The sequence below is a fragment of the Coenobita brevimanus genome, chromosome 95 (genome assembly GCF_032717465.1).
Source record: "Coenobita brevimanus isolate Jiangsu-jjx chromosome 95, ASM3271746v2, whole genome shotgun sequence".
NCBI lineage: Eukaryota > Metazoa > Arthropoda > Malacostraca > Decapoda > Coenobitidae > Coenobita > Coenobita brevimanus.
Genome location: NC_137048.1, coordinates 9,005,577 through 9,030,393, shown reverse-complemented (window position 1 = coordinate 9,030,393; position 24,817 = coordinate 9,005,577). Strand labels below are relative to the sequence as shown.

The following is a 24,817-nucleotide window of genomic DNA, read 5'->3' as shown; positions in this document are numbered from 1 at the left end:
TTGACCAAAGATGGAGATATTAAAAATAGATGGAAAGAGCATTTTGAGACAGTTCTTAATAGACCAATACCACCAGAAGAGGATATACCGTCTGCTCAGGAAGATTTAAATATAGAAACGGGAGAGTTGAGGCTTGCAGAAGTGGAGAAAGCAGTAAAACAGTTAAAGAATAATAAGGCACCAGGGGAGGATGGTTTATTTCCGGAAATGTTTAAAGTGGAGGGGGATAGATTAATAATGATCTTGACCAAGCTATTCAATAAGATATGGGTGACGGGGTTACTACCATCAGTTTGGAAGAATGGTGTAATTGTTAAAGTTCCGAAGAAGGGAGACCTGAGTGAATGTGGTAATTGGAGGGGAATCTCTTTGTCACCGATAGCTTTGAAAGTTTTCAGTAGAGTGTTGTTAAATAGGTTGGAGCCAGTGGTTGAGGGTATTCTGAGGGATGAACAGGCCGGTTTTAGAAAGGGACGTGGTTGCAATGATCAGATCTTTATAGTTAGGCATTTGATGCAGCAAGTTAATGAAATGAGAGTACCGTTAAGTCTTTGTTTTGTTGATTTTGAAAAGGCTTTTGATAGTGTTTCGAGAGAGACTATGGGGAAGATCATGAGACATTATGGAATACCAGAGGAGTTTGTGAGGGTCATTATGAACATGCATGAGGACACATTTTGTAAAGTGATGGTTGATGGTTGTCTGAGTGATTCGTTTGAAGTCAAGTCCGGAGTAATTCAAGGTGGTGTTCTATCGCCTTTACTATTTATATTGGTCATTGATTACATTATGAAACGCGTTGGAACAGAAACCGGTGCAGGTATACTTTGGGGAGAGAACAGGAAACTTTTGGATTTAGATTATGCAGATGATATAGTTTTGATTTGTGATGGGCCAGAAGAGATGCAGAGAGTATTGGACTGTTTGGTGAGTGAAGGTCGCAAGGTGGGTTTGGTTATTAATTGTGGAAAAACTGAAATAATCAATATGAATATGGAAAATGCGCAGGAATGTGTAATTGGAGGTATGGTTGTAAAGCAAGTTGATAGGTTTAAATATTTAGGTACTTATTTAGCCAAGGATGGTTCTTTGAACTTTGAATTCGATGAAAGGTTAAAGAAGGCTAATCAGGCAATGGGAATGCTTAAAAATATTTGGAATAATAACAATTTCTCTGTGCATACAAAAATCAAACTTTATAAGGTAATGGTTAGGAGTATCTTAATTTATGGACACGAGTCTTGGTACAGCACAGTGATTATGGAAAATAAATTCTTGGTGTTTGAAAATAAAGCACTTAGAAGAATATTAGGAGTTAAGTGGTGGGAAAGGATACCAAATAGTAGAATTAGAGAAATAACGGGAGTGCAGCCGATCGATGAATATGTTAGATTCTCACGATGGAAGTGGCTAGGACATGTGTATAGGAGACAGGGAATAGTACGAGGTACACCAGGGTGGGTGGCACTTGGTAGGAGAGGTAGAGGAAGGCCAAAAGAGACGTGGGTGAGGACAATGAGACGGGAAGCTGGAGATGAGTGTTGGGGAGATCTTGAGGAGTTAGCACAAGATAGGATGTGGTGGTGTGAGTTCATCGAGGCCCTATGCATCCCCGAGGGTGCCACAGGAAATGATTGATTGATTGATTGATATATATATATATATATATATATATCTATATATTTATCTATCTATCTATCTATATATATATATTGCCAGACGCCTCAATCCCGTTTGGGGTGGCCACAAACAAATCGCCTCCAAGTCGCCCTGTCCCCCGCCATTTCACTGCCCTGCTCCCCACTCACACGCCCCGCTCTCATATACTTCTCCACCCCATCCCTCCATCTCATCCTCGGCCTCCCCCTCCCTCTTCCCCCCTCCACCTCACTCACATACACTCTCTTTGTCAGTCTTTCACCCTCCATCCTCTCCGCATGGCCAAACCACCTCAGTGTGTTCCTCATAACGCTTCCTATCACATCCACATCCACACCACAACGCTCCTTTATATCCTCATTCGTCAGCCTGTCTCTCCACGTGACTCCACAGGCTCCTCTTAAATAACTCATTTCCACTGCTGTCACTCTTGACTTGTGTCCTTCCAACAATGTCCAAGCTTCACTTCCATAAGTTAGAGTTGGTATCACAATACTGTCATGTACTAACTTTTTCACTTCCATGCTCACTTCCCTGTTTCTTATCACTGCTTTCAAAGAACCAGCAACCTTTCTTCCCTGCTGTACCCTTTCAAACACTTCACCCTCCAAACCTCCATCCTTACTCATCACACTACCCAAGTACTTAAACGTACTCACATTTTCCAATTCCTCACCATCCAACCTCGCTGTACATTCACTAACTTCACCTCTCTCAAAGACCATCACTTTACTCTTCCCTACATTCACCTTTAGATTCCGTTTCTTACACACTCTCTCAAACTCATTCACCAAGCCTTGCAGCTCCCCTTCGTCTTCACTCAACAACACAGTATCATCTGCAAACAACAGTACAGGGAGTTTCCAAACACTATCCTCTCTCACCAGGGCCACTCCAACATCCACTACCCTACCTTGTACCTCTTTTATTACCCCATCCATGTACAGATTGAACAACCATGGAGACATGACACATCCCTGTTTCAAACCAACTTTCAAGGAGAAAAATTCACTTAGTTCACCATCCACACGCACTGCAGCCTTCACACCATCGTACATACTCTTCACAGCATTCAGCAATTTCCCATCTACTCCATATATTCTTAACACTTTCCACAATCCTTGTCTATCCACCCTGTCATATGCTTTCTCCAAATCCATGAAAGCCGCATACAACTTCTTTCCCTTCTCTGGAAACTTTTCCACTAAAGATCTAAGAATGAATATCTGATCTACACAACCTCTTCCCTTCCTAAAGCCTCCCTGTTCTTCTCCAACTAATTTCTCTGTTCTTTCTCTAACTCTGTCTATAAGTATCCTACCATACACTTTTCCTATTATACTAAGAAGACAAATGCCCCTATGATTACCACACACTTCTTTTTCCTCTTTTCCTTTGTACAAGGGAATAATTATACCTGACTTCCAATCCTCCGGTACTCTACCTTCCTCCCAGGCCAATCTGCACATCTTCCACATCCATTCTACTACTATCTCTCCCCCATGCTTCAGCATTTCACCACACACTCCATCAATTCCTGGGGCTTTCCCTGATTTAACTTTCTTATATATATATATATATATATATATATATATATATATATATATATATATATATATATATATATATATATATATATATATATATATATATATCGATCGTTAGGGGAAGGTTATGGACCCCAAATATAAATGTACACTTACTTCTTGTGCATTCAGAGAAAACATGGAAACTGTATGCCCAATCCGGCGATAAATATGCAGATTTCGTTGAAATCCCTGTGCTCATTTTCCCTTATTAACTGGTTTACTTTTGGGGAGGGGGCTGACCTCTCCAAGAATCACTGGAGGTTCAGGCTATCCAAATATCCCACTATGGATGAGAGTCTGTTATACACTGTGTAGTAAGATGGCAAAGAAATATATGCCCTCCTTTCCTTATTTCTGAGAATTTTTAATGAAGTGGCGAGGGACTGACCCCCCTAAAAGTCATGGCTGGAAATTGCGTATATTGGAAGGCCTTCCCAGCAACCTGACGAACTCACTAGGAAGCATCATTCAGGCATTTTCTCCATTTCCGTTCGTTTTTATCTTTGAGAGGGGCTGGCCCCCTAGAATCATTGGGAGGGGTGGATAACGCTCCCCAAATATCGAATTGCAGATTAGAGACCATTGTAAAACATGAACAAAGATATTAAAGTCATATCTGCCCTAATTCACCCATTTTATATCCATTATGAGTTTTCGAGGGAGGTATTACCCCTAAAAATAATGGTTGAGAATTGTATGTATTATCAAGTAATCGGACGAAGTGACCTGAGAATATTTGTTGAAATCCATTTCGTCATTCTCCCTTCTTTCTTCTTCTTCTTCTTCTTCTTATTATTATTATTATTATTATTATTATTATTATTATTATTATTACTTTTATTATTATTATTATGATTATTATTATTATTATTATTACTATTATTATTATTAACTAATTTATTTATTTTTTGAGATGACTGGACCTGAAGAAATCACTAGGGTCAACACCATGCACCCCATATAGTTCATAATGGCTAAGAGTCCATTGTACAACACCTGTTACGAACCTAAAGTCATATCACCCTACCTTTCTTTATTTCTGAGAATTTTCAGTTTGGTTAGGCGTTTATATCTCCTGAAAATCTTGGTTGGAAATATTTATATAGAGGAAGACCTTTCAAGGCACCGGACGAACTCACCTGGGAAGTTTCATTCAAATCCATCATATAACCTAGGAGGAGTTAAAGCAAACACACACACACACACACCACAAAGCCAGCCAGGAGACAGGACGTGTGTGCTGGGCAATCCCCAGGTCCTGTCCTCCCCCCTTACTGTTTTTTAACCAGCCCATACTCCACTGACCGGGCTAATGTATGGCCCGGCCTGCACTGTAGGTGAAGGGAATCTTTAAACGAAGGAACGAACGAACACACACACACACACACACACACACACACACACACACACACACACACACACACACACACACACACACACACTGGATATGCCACAGCGATAAAGGTCACACTGATGACATTTTTCCTGTTTTTTGCAGGATTTGTTAAAGGAACTCTCTCTCTCTCTCTCTCTCTCTCTCTCTCTCTCTCTCTCTCTCTCTCTCTCATGAGTGTGTGTGTGTGTGTGTGTGTGTGTGTGTGTGTGTATATATATATTGTTACATAGCGTAACAATATATATAAAGAAAATTGAATATTGGAAATCTTCACGGGGCAACCCCTAACAGTGTGCCACTGATGTAAAAACACATGTAAAAATTTTGTGTACATTACTCTAAGATTTCTGGTGCCCCAACGGCCCTGGAGTTCCTCCCTGTATAGGAGAATGGGACCATTTTCGTGGAAGCCTCTCACTGATCCACAGGAGGACGTGGTCACTGCGTGAAAGACATGAAAGCGACGGGCAGGGGGAAGAGAAGACACAGTAGCACCTGGGCTTGTGGGGGTTGGGCGAGAGGGCAGGGATCTTGGCCATCAGTAAAGCGTCATTCCCCCATTGACTGGCTCAACAAATGGTTGTTATTGTGCGTTACGAAGGCAAATAACATAGTCCTTCATACGTGGAATCTTTCCAGGTAGTGAGTCAATCTCGAGGTTTGATTGCTATGGCTACGACTGGCGAACTGCATTCTTCCAAGGATGATGATGACCACAATAAACGTGAAGAGAAGGAAACCAGGAAGAAGTCCGTGATCTGTTTGGGTGGACAGCAGATCCCCCAGCTCGGAGATGGTAAGTTGCCATCTAACAGTAAGGATATCTGGTGGCTGTTCCAAGTTTTGCAGAAGGAAAAGCAGATCCTATGGGAAGCTGCAATGATTGTGGTCTCTGAGGTCACTGGATTCTAGTATCGCGCCAGAATTCCACTGACACAGAGCAAGCACAGGATCTGGAAAGCTGAAAATCTGTACGAGGAATGACACTCCCTGGTCAAACAGAAGGACAGAAAGTTGGAGGTGGAAGAAGAGAAATGGGCTGACATCGTAGTGAAGCTGAAGAGCCGCTTCCACTTGGCGCATTCGGATGCCATGAAGCTGCTGAAGAACAAAGAGAACAAGGCATTTCTGAAGGCTCAAAGGGAGCAAGGCCGCCAAGACATCATCCTCGGTATCAACCAAAAGCTGTCAAATGCTGAAGCAAAGAAACATGAGAGAGAGGAATCTTCCCGAGTTTAAGAACTATGACAGCACAAGTTGTGATCAGTGGGGGAAGCTTCCATTGAACTGGAAGACTGTAGAAGGCAAAGAAGGCAAAAAACCTTTTCCTGGATCATCCACATTTGCTACCACATACTCACCCAAATGAGGACGATCCTGATCTTGTGCACCTGTCATCACTCTGGAGTTGTCTAATGCTTTGGACCGCATGAAGAAAAGCAACCACAATGCTCTCCAAAACTTGGCTGCTGCAGCATCAGCATACAGCAAAGATCCTTCAGTGATGTCTTTGAACCGGAAGACCATCCAACATCAAACAGGCAGTAGCTCGTCCCTTCATACCTGGTGTTCCCATCGCCATTTATGGGGGAAGTAAGTTTGTTGCTGATAAGCCTAGCCAAGGTGGCTGTTGTGTATAATATGTACACAACAACAAATCTTGCACTTGTGTTCCTGAACGTGAATCTTCTTAATTCTGTGCTCCCTGGCTTCGGCTTTCCTGTCAGTCTCTAACGATATCTGTGCCGTTTACATATTCCCTAATTCTACTGACAGAACATATTCTAACAACTTTTCCTTTCTCTGAGATCTCCATTCTAGGAGATTTCAGTGTTCACCACCACCTTTGACTCTCCTCTCCTTTCACTGATCCACCTAGTGAACAAGCCTACAACTTTTCTATCCTTAATGACCTAGAGCATCTTGTACAGCACCCTACCCGTATCCCTGACAACCATGGAGAGAGTTATATTTGGCCTCTTCCTTACAACTAATACTTCTCTTTATGCTGTGATCACAAACTCATCACCTTTACCACTCATATCCCTCCAGTAAGGCCAGTGGACCCTTCCGAGAAGTGGTGGCTGTGGCACTTTGGAGCTGCTGCCTGGGAGTCCTTCAGGTAGTACTTCTTTGAATTTCCACGGAATGATCGTCGTTTCAATGACCAAGAGCTGTCTGAGAGTGACGCACATTACAGAGGTTATTCCCTCGGGCATGAAAGAATCTATTCCTTTCTCATATCATGTGACTAATGCAAAAAAAAAAAAAATAAAACTTCGCTAATCATCCTTGCTCTAATCATGTCCACAACAAGGAGATGCATTACAAAATGTACCAGAGCCAACTGAACCCTGAATCTCATCTCTTTTATGTTTCTGCCCGGAATCATGCTAAGTCTGTTGTTCGCCCTGTTAATAATAATTATATTCGTATTAAATGCTCAGAACTCTCCAACTCACATTCTTCCCACTCTTTCTGGTACCTTGCCAAAAACCTTTCTGACAATATTACTTTATCATCCTTCCCTCCTTTTTTCCACTCTGTTGGCTCTTTAATTTTTTGTTTTTTCACTGAAATAGCAGAATCCTTCACTCAGACTTTCTCCTCGAGTTCCATTTTCAATTATTTCGGTGCTGTTCCTCCATCACTTCCTCCTTCTGACTTCATCATGGCTTACATTGAAATTTCTTCAGATGATGTATTATCTGCCATCACTGCCCTCAATATTAACAGAGCATATGGGCCTGATTGAGTCCTTCCTGTTGTCTTCAAGAACTATGTTTGAGCGCTTACACCGTGCCTAGGTAAACTCTTTTGCCTTTGTCAACTTACACCTTTCCTTCTTGCTGGAAGTTTGCACTTATTCAGCCAGTCCCAAAGATGGGTGACCCTTCAGTTCCCTCAAACTATTGCCCAATTGCATTAAAATACTGTGTCTCAAAAGTTTTCGAGTTTGTTCTAAAAATTTTAAAAAAAATTAAAGCACCATTACTATGACAACCCTCTTTTGGATTGTCGGTATGGGTTTCGCCAGGGACGTTCCACTGGCGAATTTCTCACCTACCTTTCAGACTCCTGGTCATCCTCTTTTCGAGACTCTGGCATAAATCTTTTATTTCCAAACTGCCCTCTTACTGTTTCTATCGATCTATCTGTGCCTTCATGTCTAGCTTCCTTCCTGGTCGTTCTATAGCTGCTGTTGTACACAGCCCCATTCTTGTTCTAGCGCTATCAATAGCGGTGTTGCTCAGGACTCTGTCCTATCGACAGGACTCCATATTATAAATACAATTCATTATAGAAAACATGATAGATAGACAGATAGATAGATAGACAGAGCACCAGGCAAGCCTGGGAACGGGATATGAGCTTGCAAATCTAAGTGAAGGAATGTTGACAATACACCGGAAGCAGCAAGTCAGGGGATGAGATAGGTAGTGTGTCAGCGAGATGGGCACACGAACAATGTTTAGTGACGATACACACACATACACACATATTCACACACAGGCTTCTAGAACATTTCAACAACAATGTAACACACGTGACATGACTCCTGCTACACCAGAATTTAGGAAGCAGAGCTCAGAAGGAGGTTAGCCATAGAACCGACAGGGAGTGGAGAGAGTGAACAAGAAGAGGGGTCCAACTAGATTTACTAAGTATATTGTCTCTGTATTATACGCTGCTCAGTTTAAGACTTTCTCTGAAGATAATAAATCAAGATCAACTCCCTGTATTCATCTTTAACTCCTGTTCTTCAGTTATCAAAATAACAATAAAAACTCAAGACTCACCTATTACAAGAATTGAGAGTCACATTGGTGGCATCCTACGAGCCTACGGGCCTACGAGTCTACGAGCCTACAAGTCTACGAACCTATGAGTCTACGACCATACAGTAGCAACGACATATTACAAATAACAAGTCTACAAAACAACTCTATAATCTTTACGCAATTTCAAGCAGCAGCAAGAAGAATAAAAAACAAAGCAAGTAAAGGAAACGAAAGACCAGAGCAACAAGCACACAAAACCCCAACACTCTCTCCTGCCTACCTCCATCACTGACGCAGAGGTCAAGACACACAGCAAAACACCAGAGCCACATTTATAACGCATCTTATTCACTTTTCCTCACTCAGGTTGCTCATCGCTACTCAGTTACTCACCACAGCTACCAGTGTGGGAAGCCGACATCGCCACGCGAGTTTGCTGACACAATGCCATGCCAATCAACGTGTGACTGACACCAGGCACTTCTCACCCATTACTCATTACTCATTATTCACATAGCTCCTACTCATACTCATTTATTTCCACAGTATTGTGTTGGAAATTCGACATTCTATGATGAGATTCGCCTGTGACTGCAGCTGTTAACCACTACATGCACCAGGCCATGGAATTTCCTGAGTAATATCGTCCATCAACACAGCCCTAGAATTATCGAGAGATCTTCATTCAACCCTGCATTTTTCTTCCGAGATCGATAGTTGCATCGACACGCCTCTCTGATCTGTATCAAGTAGGTATAATTATACTTACTCATTTCATCTCAGTGCTAAAATTAGGTATATTCAACTCCTTTACTTATTTCTATATATACACTTATACACTCACTATCTATCATTTATTACAACTCATTTACTCATCTATTTAGTTAGGACATAAACAAAAGGCGTATTTCATAACACCATACCTTAATGACAGGGATATTTTCGCCCTCACCCGTGTTAATACCAGATGATACACAGTTAGTGCCCACTGCGGATACACAATTAGGAGAGCACCAAGGCAACATACCCATTGTACAAACCTCAACACAAACTAAAGATCAAGAAACAAATACGTCAGTTCTAGATGATGAGTGGGAAACCCCCTCTGACGTAGCAAGTGAGGACTTTGTCTCAGACTTGCATACCTATGACAATATATTTAACAGGGTTCACCGTTCAGGCTGAACCTATTCCATTATTCCCTCCCACAACGATAAACAAGTTCAAGTTAAATTAACAGAACAAAAGTGAATATTAATAACGCAACCAATACCGTGGATCAAACATCCCCACCTCATGTTTATGTTTATCATGAAGATAAAACTGCCCCAAAATTCTCTGGCACAGAAAAAGATTGTATTGACGTCATTTCATTGGTCAGTCAGTGCGAACAGATCTTTATCAAAAGACATACTAGATGAACAAGAGAAAATTGCCATTTTTTTTCATCTTGCATAAGCCAGGAAAGATGCCCAGCAAGCAATTTACTAAGGTCAGATAAGCTCCTCAAGGCTAAGACATATGATGACTTTAAAACTGAATTTCTGAAGAAATTTTCTGGAGGTATGAACTTCTTGCCAGTTATAATTCCAGAATTACATAAGATTGTAGATCTTGTAAGGGAGCACACTACAAGCCATGTGCTCAGTGAAATAACTGCTGATGTCTCCACAATCAAAAGAACATTATTAGCTACCTTAGAAAACTCAAACTGGATAACAGATGATGGGAAGATGTCCCCAGACTTCGTCGTGAACATCACTGGTTATATAGCTGCCTTGTGTAAATTACCTGATAGAACCCTTAAGATCGCCAAGACAATCACGTACACCCCAGGCATGTGCTTACTAGACTTAGTGAACGAGGTAGAGATGCAGTGCAGTAAAGCAGGGATGATCGACACACACGCACATTCTAGTAGAATGAAAGTACCTGAGATAGTATCAGCTGTGAAAACATCTACAACGACCCCAAACAGAGAACAAAATCGATCGCAACCCGAAAGCAGGCAGAGCAAACAACTAAACGTGTCGTGGGTTCGACCACAAACACCAGGCTACAGGCAGTTTCATAAGTTTTCGCGCAGCCCGAGCAGATCTCTCGCCACAAACAACACCACAAATGGGAAGTCACCTCGTAGAACACAGTCAAGAGATAGGTCCATGCTATGTCATTATTGTGGAAAACCAGGACCCAAAAGGAATGAATCTTTATCAAAACAAAAGAGGATAGATAAAAGACACAAGGATTTGCTCCCTACTGTAGGCATCATAGATCCCAAGGGCACTGTACAACTGCAAAACAGTAGAAAAAAATGTGTCTATGTTCAAATCGGGGGAAGACCAAGTCATGACAAAAAACGAACAAACGTAAAGAAATGCAAGTCTAAAATTCACATAGGAGGCATGTTAGCAAATGAGTGTATCTTGATACCAGCTGTATGTGAGGATCAAAACGTTTCCTTATTTTTAGACACAGGCTCTCCAGTGAACTTAATAACACAAGAAGAAATAAACAAATTTTAAAAATAAGAAGAATGTAACTTTTCTGGAAGAAGCTGATTTAGATTTATATACAGTAGATGGAAAAAATAATCACAGTAAAAGGTATGATAAGGTTAAATATCAGTTTCACAGAGACTACAAGACCAATCTCTGCATATTTCTATATCGTTGAAAACTTAGCAATTAAAGCTCATATGTTACTGGGCTTAAGATGCATGAGAACAGAGAACATAACTTTACTTCCAAAAATGAATGGAATAGACTATGACAATGAATTCATAGAGGAAATACCATCAGAGCCATCACCGATTAGTAAAAGAGAACCAAAAAGAATTGGTAACATTAAAAGCTTAAACAAACATACACAAACAGATAGTGTATACAGTAGATCCACTCACACCACCAGCCCAAGCCTCCATGATTAGAGACCCAAGTAACAGTATTGATTTATCAGTTTTTCCCGCCCATCTCACCAATGATTTAGTTATACCACCTAATTCCTATATTTACCATAAAGAGCAAATTACGGAATAGTACTGTTCTTGTCTTAGAAGAATTATGTAAAATAAAGGGATTGTCAGTAGAAAACGCAGTATGTCAGATGAACGATGAAGGGCAAACTCAGATATTCATAATTAATCACATGAATGGGGAAGTTCAGTTGAAAAAGGGGACTTGCATAGTTAATATTGAAAAATGTCCCGCCCCTGTGAAGGAATTAGTTATAGCTGGAGTGACAAGTGAGATAAAATCTACGGATAGAGAAAGCATAAAAGAGAATTTAATTCACTCAGGTGAATTTGATGAAGAAAATGATTTGTTAACCCTGCTGGAAACACACAGGGACACCGTAGCATTACCCGGAGAAAAATTAGGGTGTACTAACCTGATTAATCACAAGATTAATGTGCACCCAGAAACACCACCAATTTTCGTACCGGCCTACCGCATCCCACACTCTCAACGTACACTTGCAAATCAGTTTGTCGATGAAATGTTAAAACTTAGAATTATTGAACCATCAGTCTCCCTGTGGAATGCTCCATTATTCTTCGTGCCCAAACGAAATGGAGAAATGCTTGCGGTAGTAGATTACCGTTAACTAAACAATCACACAATCCCAGACCGATTTCCTATGCCATTGGTAAGCCACATCCTACAGAATATTGGACCGGAAAATAATGTATTTTCCACAATCGATCTGCTAAGTGGTTATTACCAAATACCGGTTGAACAGGAGTCACGTAAATACACTGCCTTTTCCACAAATAGAGGACATTAATAAGTATACAAGGATGCCGATGGGACTGAGGACAGCCCCAGGCACATTCCAGCGTCTTATGAATTACGTATTGTCCGGAATTTTAGGACAAGAAATATTTGTTTATCTCGACGATATTATAATCACAATGAAAAATATTACAGAACATCTCAAGAAATTAGACTTACTCTTACAAAAGCTTGTTGATGCTGGTTTAAAAATTACCGTAAGCTTTCTAAATGCAAATTTTGCTTTAAGGAAATAAATTTCTTAGGCCACAAATTAAGTTCTAATGGTATTCACACCACTGATGACAAAATACAGGCAATGAGAGATTTTCCTGAACCAACTACGACTGACGAAGTTAGACAATTTTTAGGTCTAGCTGGGTACTACAGGTCATTCGTACAACAATTCTCTCATATAGTCTTTCCTTTATTCCAACTACTCAAAAAAGATGCTATATTCCAATGGGAAGAAGAACAAAAACAAGCATTTAACAATCTAAAAATTAAACTAACAAATGCACCTTGTTTGGCATATCCGGATTTCACAAAATCATTTATTATCTGTACAGATGCATCAGTTAAAGGATTAGGGGTTGTACTGATGCAGGAAGATAAAAGAGGAAAGAATCAACCAATTGCATTTGCCAGCAGACAAACAAAAGGTGCAGAGAAAAATTATTGCACTACAGACTTTAAAGGCACTTGCAGTGGTTTTTGCATTACAAAAGTTTCGAAGTTTGGTATATGGTTACGAAATACACTTTTTCACCAACCATAAACCACTAGTGGGTATTTTTAAAGAAAAACTCCTCTCTGGGAGGAGAGCAAGATGGAAATGTACAGTCGAAAACTACAATGTACAAATTCATTATATACAAGGCAAAATGAATCTAGTAGCCGACGCATTATCAAGGAACCCGAACACAATTCAGGTCGCGGCATTAGATCTCAAAGGAAATATCCCAAACCACGATGATATCGCAAAAGCACAAAGACTTGACCCAATATGGTATAAAGTTATATACAAGTTAGAAAGTGGAGATGACATACAATTACCCAAACTGCATGTACCACTCGAACAGTTCACAATAGTGAATAATACTTTATACAAGATCAACCCGAAACAACCAAAGCCCCAAAGAAATACTAACCAATTGGTAGTACCTAATGACATGATACCCCGGGTATTACGAACGATACACGATAGCCCACATGCAGGACATCCTGGAAAAGATAGGACATTCAAAGAAGTCCAGTTGTTATATTACTGGCCAACATTACAAAAAGATATAAACAATCATATAGACAGATGCGAATGATGTGCAAAACACAAAGGATATCCAATTTCACCTGCACCAATGTGTAATTACCCTGTACCACATCAACCATGGGACGTTGTCGCTGCTGATTTACTCAAGATGCCATTATCATACAATAATAACCAATACCTATTCGCAGCAACGGATCATTTTTCCCGTTATGTAATTTTAGCTCCAATTAAAAATAAAACAGCAGATACAGTAGCAAAAGCAATAATAGATGATGTAATATGTCGCTTTACTACCCCAAAGGTACTAATAAGTGATAATGGAGGAGAATTTAATTCTGATATCTTACAAGAAATATGTAAACAATACAACATCAAAAAGGTTAACGTTTTAGCCTATCACCCAGCATCTAATGGGTTAGTAGTGAGATAAAACATTATTAGATGTGCTACGACACATTCTCAGTGAAAATTATGCAGCTGGGATGATTGGATTCCCAGAGTAGAAGTCTCAATTAATGGATTTATAAATAAATCCATAGGTGACACACCACATTTCATTATATATGGGACAGATAAAAAAACTACCATATGAGCTCCTAGAAGGTGACAGTCTGCCCATATACAATTACGATGATTACTCTAAACTCCGTTTACGTGAATTCCAGGACATACACAAAAGAGTCAAAAACAATTAACGATGTCCAGGGAAGAAATGACTGAGGCATTTAATAAAAAGGCAAGATATTTGCCTATCAGCTTAGGAGACATTGTTTATGGTATCATTCATACATGAGACAATAAATTATCCCCAAAATTTGAGGGCCCATACAGAGTAATTAACATAAAAGCAAACAAAGTTTTAATTAGGTCACTGTCAAGTGGCGAAGAGAAACAAGTTCATATTGACCATTTAAAACGAGTTTCAATGGAACTATCTAATAATTATACAGCCTCAGATACAACCTAACAACCGAATGTAACTCATAAAACCAATCAAGAAAACAACAATAATTACAAAAATAAATTAAGGTCATATACCAAACAATCAAACATAGGTGCAACTGTTCCAATAAAATCTACAGTACATCATTTACGAGATCTAAATATCGATTTAAACTCCTTCTATAAATGAAATAACAATCAACCGTAACGCACATCATCACTATCATCGACCACAGCATGACCATATTAGAAAATTAATAGATTTTTTTGTCGGTAGGTAACCATGAAGGGACTTATGCTATGAATTCTCCTCTACATTGCAAGAGGATATGCGCACTTAGACCCCCATAGCTCCAACGGCCACGACTTCAATCGTAAAAGACGTCATGAGTACTGAAATAAGTCTGGATTACATGTATGAATTACCTTCTTATCTAGAAAATATCGCAAGACCCGTGAGAACCCTGGACTTCATGATAGGAGGCTATGTTTCACAAGCACATAACACAAAGGAAGTGGATGAAATAGTGAAGTTAGCGAAAAGGAAAATAGAACATGCTAGGTCATCTATGCTCATCATGATCCAAGATCTCCCATCTCATGGAACGGAGGTATTGAGCGACAAGAACACCATCACACGTACTCGCCAAAAGCGCGGTTTGTTCGACCTGGGTGGCGCAGTTCTTGGGAACATCTTTGGATTGGCTACAGAGGAAGACCTTAAAGAAATAAACAACAAATTTAATAAAATAGCTCAGGTACTAAAATACCAAGATAAATTCATCACAGGACATAACTCAGCAATGAAGACAATTGTGAAAAATCTGAAAAAGGCAGAAAACATAGTTCTCGAAAGTGTAGATAAAATAAATGAAATGGAAGGTAATATAACACTTTTCCAACACTTCTCCATCATCACAGAACATATTGACACAATTCTACAATTAGACAACACTAGAGTTCGTTACAGGGCACTTATGCAAGGAATTTCGAATGCTGGTGATGGCAAGATCACAATTGACTTACTTTCAGTTCATGTGCTACGTCAGATAATTAGTCAAGGCATACATAACCATAAATTGAAGCCTTTGTTCCGAAGTAGGGAATGCATGCAATATTATCCATATTTAGAAGCAACACTAACACCAACATCAGTGGTAGTTCATGTATCATTCATAACTGAAGACCTGTTCACAGTATACCAAATACACCCCTTCCCTTCTATGAATAATAACACATTCAGACTCTTGGTCATCCTCTTTTCGAGACTCTGGCATAAATCTTTAATTTCCAAACTGCCCTCTTACTGATTCTATCGTTCTATCTGTGCATTCATGTCTAGCTTCCTTCCTGGTCGTTCTATAGCTGCTGTTGTACACACCCCATTCTTGTTCTAGCGCTATCAATAGCGGTGTTGCTCAGGACTCTGTACTATCGTCAACTTCATTCCTTGTATTCCCTATTGACCTTCTGATCTTTTTTTTTTTTTTTATGTGACCGACTCTGGGCATAGGCTTCACAGCCTGATTTCAAGGCCCAGTAGTTCTCGTACGTACCGCACACCTCTACATGTCACCACTTCGGCGCTAACACCCATCGTCCATAGTGAATACATGCTAGGGCTGTTTCATACAGGACTGCTGTATTGGTATTAGCGGGGGTATTTTTACGACATGTCGGCGGGTCTTCTGGCAGATCAGTAAAGTCTGATTTTATGAAATTCAAATCCTTAAACTGTTCCCTGCCTCAGCGGGATTTGAACCCTGGGTCCGTCAGGACTGCAGGCCAACTCTCTACCGATTGAGCCACCGCCTCCCCCATATAACCCTACCAACTCATATGCTGATGACTACACCCTTCACCTTTCCATTTACTTCTCGCAGTGTCCATCTAAGCAGTTACCCCAAATGCCTGACTTGGATCATATCTTTGACTGGGGTAAAAATAATCGTGTTGTATTTAATGTATCATAAACTCAGTTCTTACCTTTATCAACGCGATAAAAATCTTCCACTGGAGTACCCTCTAAATATGAACAATATCCAGCTCAATCCTGCATCATCTTTAAACACAGTTAGGGTTTTATTCTCCTGGGATATATTTTAGAATGAGAAGATTACCTCTGTTGTAAAATCTGTTTCCAAGGGATTGTATTATTTTGCTAAGCCAACTCCGTGCTTTCATTACCCCTGCACAGTTGTTGACTCTATACACGGGTTTATATTTGCCCTGGTGTAGAGTACAACTCTCATGTGTGGGGAGGCTCCACACATACAGCTTTTCCCCAACAAGGTGGGGTCATGGGTTTTTCGTCTCATTAACTCTCCTCTTCTTACTGGATCACTTCATCCTCTGTCTCTTCGTCGTACTGTTGCACCTTTATCTCTTTTCCACCGCTACACCAATGGTCACTGCTCCCCTAAACTGTTTGCTTGCATCCCTCCACCACTATGGCTGGTGTGTAGCACCCATCTAGCAACAAAGTCTCATCCATTTTCTGTCCAACTCTCGAATGCAAGAGTGAACTGTTACCCCCAGTCCTTCATTTATGTAACAGATCCAATCTGGAACTGTCTTCCTCTGCATTTCTTATTGCCTATGATGTCCAGTCTTTCAAACGCAGTGTCTCCAGGTATCTCAAAATGAATGGACCTTAAATTTGGCTTTCTGTTATCATGTTTTTCTGTCTTTTCCTGGAGGGGACGATTCACAGGCTTCTGACCTTTGGTTCCTTCTACTTTGCAGAATCATATCTATCTATCTATCTATCTATCTCTATTTATCTATCTTTATCTATCTATCTATCTATTTATCTATCTATCTATCTATCTATATATATATATATATATATATATATATATATATATATATATATATATCATCAGCCACTAGAAGTCCACTGCTGAACAAAGGCCTCCCCCAACCTTCTCCACGAATTCCTTGACTTAGCCAGTAAATGCCACGTTTTCCCTGCAAATTTCTCTGTCTCATCTCTCCACCTCCTGTCTGGCCTTTTTTCTCCTACGCTTACATTCTCTTGGTGTTCAGTCAGTCAGTCTCTTGCTCCATTGGTTATTCCTTATTCTTGCCACATGGCCTGCCCACCTCCACTGCTGTTCTTTTATAACTTCAAAAATATCTTTGACTTTAGCCTACTCTCTCACCCATGTTGATCTTTTCCTGTCCCTTAAAGATATTCCCAAAATTGACCTTTCCATTGCTCTCTGAATTCGGATTAATTTATTTTCCATCGATTCTGTCAGTTTTCAGGTCTGACAACCATACGTCATAGCTGGAATTATACATTCGTTATATACTTTTCGTCTTATACAAACTGGCAAGCTACTTTTCATAATGTCTCTATGATTACCGAATGCATTCCATCCAGTTGTAATGCGTTTTTTTTTTTTTTTTTTTGCTATCATTATCTTTCGTTAATTTTATTACATTACTCCAAGTAATTCTACTCTTCGTCTTCTTCAAGAACTTCTCCACTTATTCTGATGACGCTTTTTGGTGTTTGAGGATTAATCATTAGTTTTACTCCGGTTCATCTTTAGCCCTACTTTGAGACCCTCTCTGTTCAGGTCATTTAACATTTCTTGCAATGTCTCTGCTGTTTCTGAGATTAGGACAATGTCATCTGCAAATCTTAAATGGTTTAGCTTTTCTCCATCTATGTTCACTCCTTTGTTTTCCCAGTCTAGCTTTCCGAAAATACTTTCTAGGCATGCTGTTAATAGTTTTTGTGAAATTGTATCTCCCTGACGCACGCCCTTTTCAATCTTTTTTTTTTTTTCAGAGTCCTTATGTAATTTAACTGTAGCAGTTCCCTCTTTATATATGTTTTCGAGCAGTTTTACAATGTTCTCATTTACTACTTGTTCTCTCTTTGAATTTATAACTGCTTTGTGCTCCACTGAGTCGAAAGACTTTTCGTAATCAACAAAACCTAGGCACAGTGGTTTATTATATTCTGTAGTTTTCTCAATTAGCTGATTCACTGCGTGTAGATGATCAGCAGTCTAATACCCGCTTCGGAATCCTGCCTGTTCACGAGGTTGGTTTTCCTCCAAATGTCATTCTGTTCGTATGGACTTTAATGAAGAGTTTGCAAATGACTGATAATAAACTAATGGGTCGATAGTTACTAAGATCTCTTGATTTATCTTTTTGGTAAAGTAAAATAACTTTTCCATTACTCCATGTTTTGGGAATTTTCTGCTTTTTTATACATTGAGTAAATAAGAAAGCAAGCCTGTTTTGTACTTCTACTCCTGCATCCAGCAGTAAACCTGCTACTGTTCTATCTTCTCCCGGAGCCTTCCCTCTTTTCATATTTTTAAGACAAATGTTTACTTCGTCCAGTGCAATCTCAGGTATGTCACTTGTGTCAACTGAAAAGTTAACTATTGGTACTAGTGTCTTTGATACATACAGTTCTTTGTAAAATTCTTCAACTATCTTCTCCATCTTATCTCTGCATTTAATGACTTCACCGTTTTTGTCTTTCAGTGACGTAATTTGTTGCTTTCCTAGTGCCATTTTACATCGGACCTGTTTCAGACTTTTTTAGTTTTTTGATGGTTTCTTTGATCTGGCCCATGTTTCTCTTTCCTTTTTCCCCTTTTTTGTCTCTTCTTGATAAGCTTATTTAATTCCACTTGTTATATTTCATATTTCTTTTCTTTTTTACTTTCATTTCCTTATATATATATATATATATATATATATATATATATATATATATATATATATATATATATATATATATTGTTACATAGCCTATGATTTCATCATCCTTTGTGTAATTTTAACGCACAGTTGCTGCATGTTTGATCACGAGCGTGTTCTGCCTCAGTCCCCCCCTTCTACCGTTATAGTAGAGTAAGTCGACATTTCTGTTATTCAGTGCGGGATTTTCAGCTCTCTGTCCCCATGGCTTCGTTTGCGCGTCCTTATTACAAGTTGTATCAAGCTCTGCTGGCCCCTATATAGTGAGCTCGGTCTTTGCATCATGGCCACTTGGATCTGCTCCTCATTTTGTTCACATCTCTGTCCTCCCCTGTACAGTTATTGTTGTTGTGAGTGCTCAAGAAATCTCCAAGCATCTAGCAGCTGTGTGTGATTTGAGTGTGACTGTTGTATTTTTTCTTGTACTGTGTAGCATGGGGTTGATTCTTGGGCCTAGTGAGGTTTTGATTGGTGTTGGGTTGTGTCAGTTATTTTTGATAATAGTTTGTATCTGTAATTATTTGTCTGGCATTCACTGAGTATTATCTGGTATCTCATTTTATCAGGGCTGGCTTGGGTGAGTTTGCTCTTGCTGGTTTCGTGTTAATGGAGGCTGTTGCAGTTAACCATATATTTAACCTGTTTTTGCCATTACATTATCCTTATGAGTCCTGAATGTTTTGTTGTTAATTTAAGCATTAAACTTTAACTTGTAATTTTACCTAACTCTTTTGTTTTGAACCTGGAACTTTACGGGACAGTAGTGATTTTTAGCATTCTCACTGAAAGTGTACGTTATCTTTCTCTGTTCCGTAACAATATATATATATATATATATATATATATATATATATATATATATATATATATATATATATATATATATATAAGCTCGAGTGTCTTTTCTGAATACAATTTGGCTCTGGCTGTATTAGGTTTTCCTATACATCCGCTGATACTCTTAGCACTTTTGTTAGTCTGTCATTCAGCTCATCATTGTCACATTCAGCATTACTTAAAGGCTGAAATCTGTTCCTTATTTCCAACTGAAAGGCTGCTTTGTTTTCGTTTACTTTTATCGGGCATATCTTTCTATCTCTAATCATCTTCCTTTTGAAATTGAATTTGGCTGTGCAACCTACCATTCTATGGTCATATCCTATATTTTCTTTGTTGATAAATGTAACATTTGTGATCGTGTTGTTCTTATCTGCTATAATAAAGTCGATTTCATTCTTTGTTTCTCCATTTGAGCCTCTCCGGGCCCACTTTCGCCCTGTTCTTTTGTGAAAGAATGAGTTCATTATTCTCATGTAGTACATTTCAGCAAAATTTACCACCATTACTCCTCTTTCATTCCTTACTCTCACTCCAAATTTTCCCATACATGCTTCTCCATTCTTTGATTTCCCAACTTTTACATTCAAGTCTCCCATGAGTATAGTATATGTAGTCTTTTCTTCTTCCATGATCTGGGAGATGTCGTCAATGATTGTTTCTAATTCTTCATCTGAGCTTTGACAAGTTGGTGCACATACTTGTATTACTTTCAGAATATGTTTTTTGCATAGTCTAATACCAACCAATGCTGCTCAGTCAGATACATTGCTGAATTTAACAATGTTGCCTGCAGGATTTCTGTTAATTAGAAATCCTACACCACTAACTCTTTCATTTTGCCTTCCTCTGTAGTAAAATAGGTGCCCACTGTCTTCGAGCTGAATTACTTTTTCTTCTTTTCTATGGGTCTCACTCAAACCTACACTATCGCAACTAATGTTTTCCAGTTCAGTCATTAAGTTATCAAGTTTGTAATCTTCTGCAAGGTTTCTTATATTGTATGCATAGAAATTCATGGATTTCAGTTTGTTTAATATTCCAATCTCAGACTTGCCTACACAGTGCCTACTCACTTTCGGTGCCACACTGTCCGTAAGTACAGAAAGCAGTGCGGTTGAACATTTAGTAGACGATGATCCAACAGGAACGCCAGTCAAATCATTTCCAATAGAACTCATGTTTGGTTGGGAGGATTGTGGCAAATAATCTCACCTCCCTGCCACATAGTTTCTGGTGAGATATTGTGCCACCTTATTCATTATATTCAGTGAAGCCCTATATATCTACCGGGGGTCTCATGGTCCGTGCTGTCTACGACAGTACCTTGTATATCTACAAGGCCTTCTCCTATCCACCACCTGGGGACACGTCAGGTAGCAGTGGGATCCTACCCCTGGATATATATATATCTATATCTATCTATCTATCTATCTATCTATATATATATATATATATATATATATATATATATATATATATATACAGTACACACACACACACACACACACTTGCATAAGCATGTGTATCGTGGACCTGTTTTTGCCAATGCTGTTTTGTACAACATTGGAATTTCATGGTTAAATAATTGTCCAAGTGAATTTAGACCAATTTATTTTAGAAAGTATGTACCGTAGATGACTTATTCTTCATTTTCAGTAATAATGAGACTCGCCTAAGATTTCTGTATTATATTATCAAACAGTATAAATATATGATATTCACATGTGAATTAGAAAATAAAGGAACTATCCCCTTATTACATAAAAAGTAAAGATGCAGTGAGGGGCTAGTAAGAGGGGTATATAGGAAACTTACTTTTACAGGTCAAGGCTTGAACTGGTATAACCTTTGTCCTATGAAATACGAAATAAATTCAGTTAGGACATTTTTCAATAAAGCAGACAAATATTTGTTCTAATTATGTAACGCTACACGAAGAATTTTGTAATCTTAGAAATTAGTTTTTGAAAAATATTCATAAGATGGGTATATATGATAAACAGTTAAAGTCTTTCCTCTATACATAACTAAAAATACCAACATTTGGGGGTTTTAAAATGTGGTTAAATATGTTAGAATGCCTTTCTGTGGGAATCTAGCCAACAATTCGTAATTTGGTACTTATGGAATTAAAAAACAGCTTTTCATCTGTAAATATTAGGATCATATTTACAAATGATTTTAAGATTCAGAATTTTTTCGGTAACAATGATAAGGTGCCAATTACTATAAGCTTAGATGTTGTTAAAAAAATTTCATGTCCTAGCTGTCAGACTAGGTATATTGAAATGTACAAGCCGTTCATTAAAAAAAAAAAAAAAAAAAAAAAAAAAAATCTGTACAAATGAGTATGAGCAAGAGTGACTGAGCATAAAACATGCATGTGATAGCATTTTCTGATATTCGAAAGTACTCATTAAATCATGACCACCCCCATTCTTATTATGACTTTCAAGTATTAACAATTTTCAACAAATCATATGATGTATTACAAGGAGAAAACATATTTAGAGAAAAGTATTGCCCTGAATGTAATGTTGCAAAAAGTACATTATGTTCTAACATCAAGGAGAGAGAGAGAGAGAGAGAGAGAGAGAGAGAGAGAGAGAGAATCAAACTTACCTGAGTCATAGTGGCAACAATGGCAGCAACAAGGCCAGGTAGACCACAGAGCAACACAACGAGCCAGTATGACCACACCAACCCACTGCTTCTTACACCCGCACGACGTCCATACAAAACCACAGCCATTACCACTGCCTGTGTGTTGGACAAGAGTCAGATATTTGTTGGTGGTGGTTGCTATGGTAAAACAAACACAGATGGATATAAGACAACCTACAATTCAGATGACAGATATGGAAAGACATGGGACAAATGACAACCTACCGTAAACAGAGACGGGATAAATTAATAGTAAGAGCTGGGTAACGTGAGAATATTCAGTAAACAGCTATGAGACAGAATGGAGAACCTACACATTAGAAATGGGACAAATAAGAGAACTTACCGAACACATTCCTTGTCTATCCACCCTGTCATATGCTTTCCCCAAATCCATGAAGGCCTTCTCTAGAAACTTTTCCACTAAAGACCTAAGGATGAATATATGATCTACAAAACCTCTTCCCTTCCTAAAACCTCCCTGTTCTTCTCCAACTACTTCTTCTGTTACTTCCCTAACTCTGTCAATAACTATCCTACCATATGCTTTTCTAATTACATTAAGAAGACAACAGCCTCTATGATTACCACATTCTTTATTTCCTTTCCTTTGTACAGGGAAATAATTATACCTAGCTTTCAATCCTCAAGGACTCTTCATTTCTCCCAGGCCGGTCTGCACATGTTCCGCATCAATTTTACTGATAACTCCCCCGTGCTTCGGAATTTCACCACACACTCCATCAATTTTGGGGGCTTTTCCAATTATCATTTTCCTCATTGGATCCACCTCCATTCTACTAATCTCTTCCCCACTTCTCATCGCCCTCCTTTTCCATGCCATTCCCCAGCCACTTATATTTACAACACTTTCATTCTCTATGATTAACGATTCGTTAAAGCGTTCTCTCCATCTGCTCACTTTTTCTCCCATGTTCATTAGCACTCTACCATTTTTATCTTTCACTCCCCTACTACCTTCTTTATCACCCTGTCTAACTCTTTTTACCTCCTTCCAGAACATTTTTTTACATTGCCTTCACTTACATTCAAAGTCCTTCCAAACTCCTCATCTACTCTCTTCTTACTCTAACTAATCTTTTCACCTCTCTCTTGCTCCCTTTATATAACTCTCTCTTCTGTTTCTCAACTTCTTCCATGCCTCTGCTTCCCATCCATTCACTACTGTATATGTATTCTTCTTTAGCACCACAGCTTGTCTCACCTATTATTTCATCATGCTGCTCCTTGCACCCCTTTCTTCTTCTCTACACCCCACACACTACCTCACATATTGCCCAGATGCCTTTTGTGAATACCTTGCATACACCTTCCACCTCCCCCATCTGCTCCAAATCATATTTACCCAATCGCTCCTCTACTTCTCTCTTATATTCTATTGGGGGCTTTTCCAATTATCATTTTCCTCATTGGATCCACCTCCATTCTACTAATCTCTTCCCCACTTCTCATCGCCCTCCTTTTCCATGCCATTCCCCAGCCACTTATATTTACAACACTTTCATTTGTTTCATCCTGTTGCAACCTTTCTACTCTCTTTGTTTGGACTCCTTTTTTTGGTCCTTCTGTCCTATTTGTCCATTACATTCGTACCTTGACTTTCACGAGGCCATTTCTCCAACCTCTGTATGCTTTTCGCATCCAGCATGAATCTTCTCGTTCTCTCACCCACACATACATAATCAATCATTGCCTTTTGTTCATTCAGTTTCACATCCATCCTTCTCATCACTCGCCATGTATATCTGTGGATCATTTTGTGCCTATAGAGGGTATTTGCTATCATCGACCCTCTCCCCACAGAGATGTCCACTAGAGCGCTACTATTCTCATCAACTTCTGCAGGCATGGCCCACTCACCAACTACTCCATGCACCTTCACAGTCCCTACTTTTTCCATTAAGATCTCCAATCAAAACCACTCTCTCACCCCTCTCAAACTATTCTAAGCATGCTTCCACATTTGCTCACAACTCTTCTTGCACTCCGTTCGCACAGTCTCCTGTTGGCATACATTCACACACAGTCACCCACGCATGTATTCCAAATTTCAGTCTTACCCACAGAATCCTTGAACCAGCTGATCTATACCCTCTTATATTTTCCTTCCATCTCTAGCACACAAAAATACATACACCCTCCTCTGC

General features: G+C 39.2%; 1 protein-coding gene across 1 annotated transcript in view; it reads right to left on the bottom strand.

The window, feature by feature from the left end:
- The window catches only part of LOC145413230 (multidrug resistance-associated protein 1-like), a 682,216-nt gene extending 659,480 nt beyond the window's left edge, over window positions 1–22,736 (bottom strand). Inside the window, exon 1 of the mRNA XM_080282961.1 lies at window positions 22,608–22,736. Within this exon, the coding sequence (XP_080139087.1) occupies window positions 22,608–22,736 (129 nt within the window). The remainder of the gene's footprint in view (window positions 1–22,607) is intronic.
- Window positions 22,737–24,817: the final 2,081 nt, after the last annotated feature.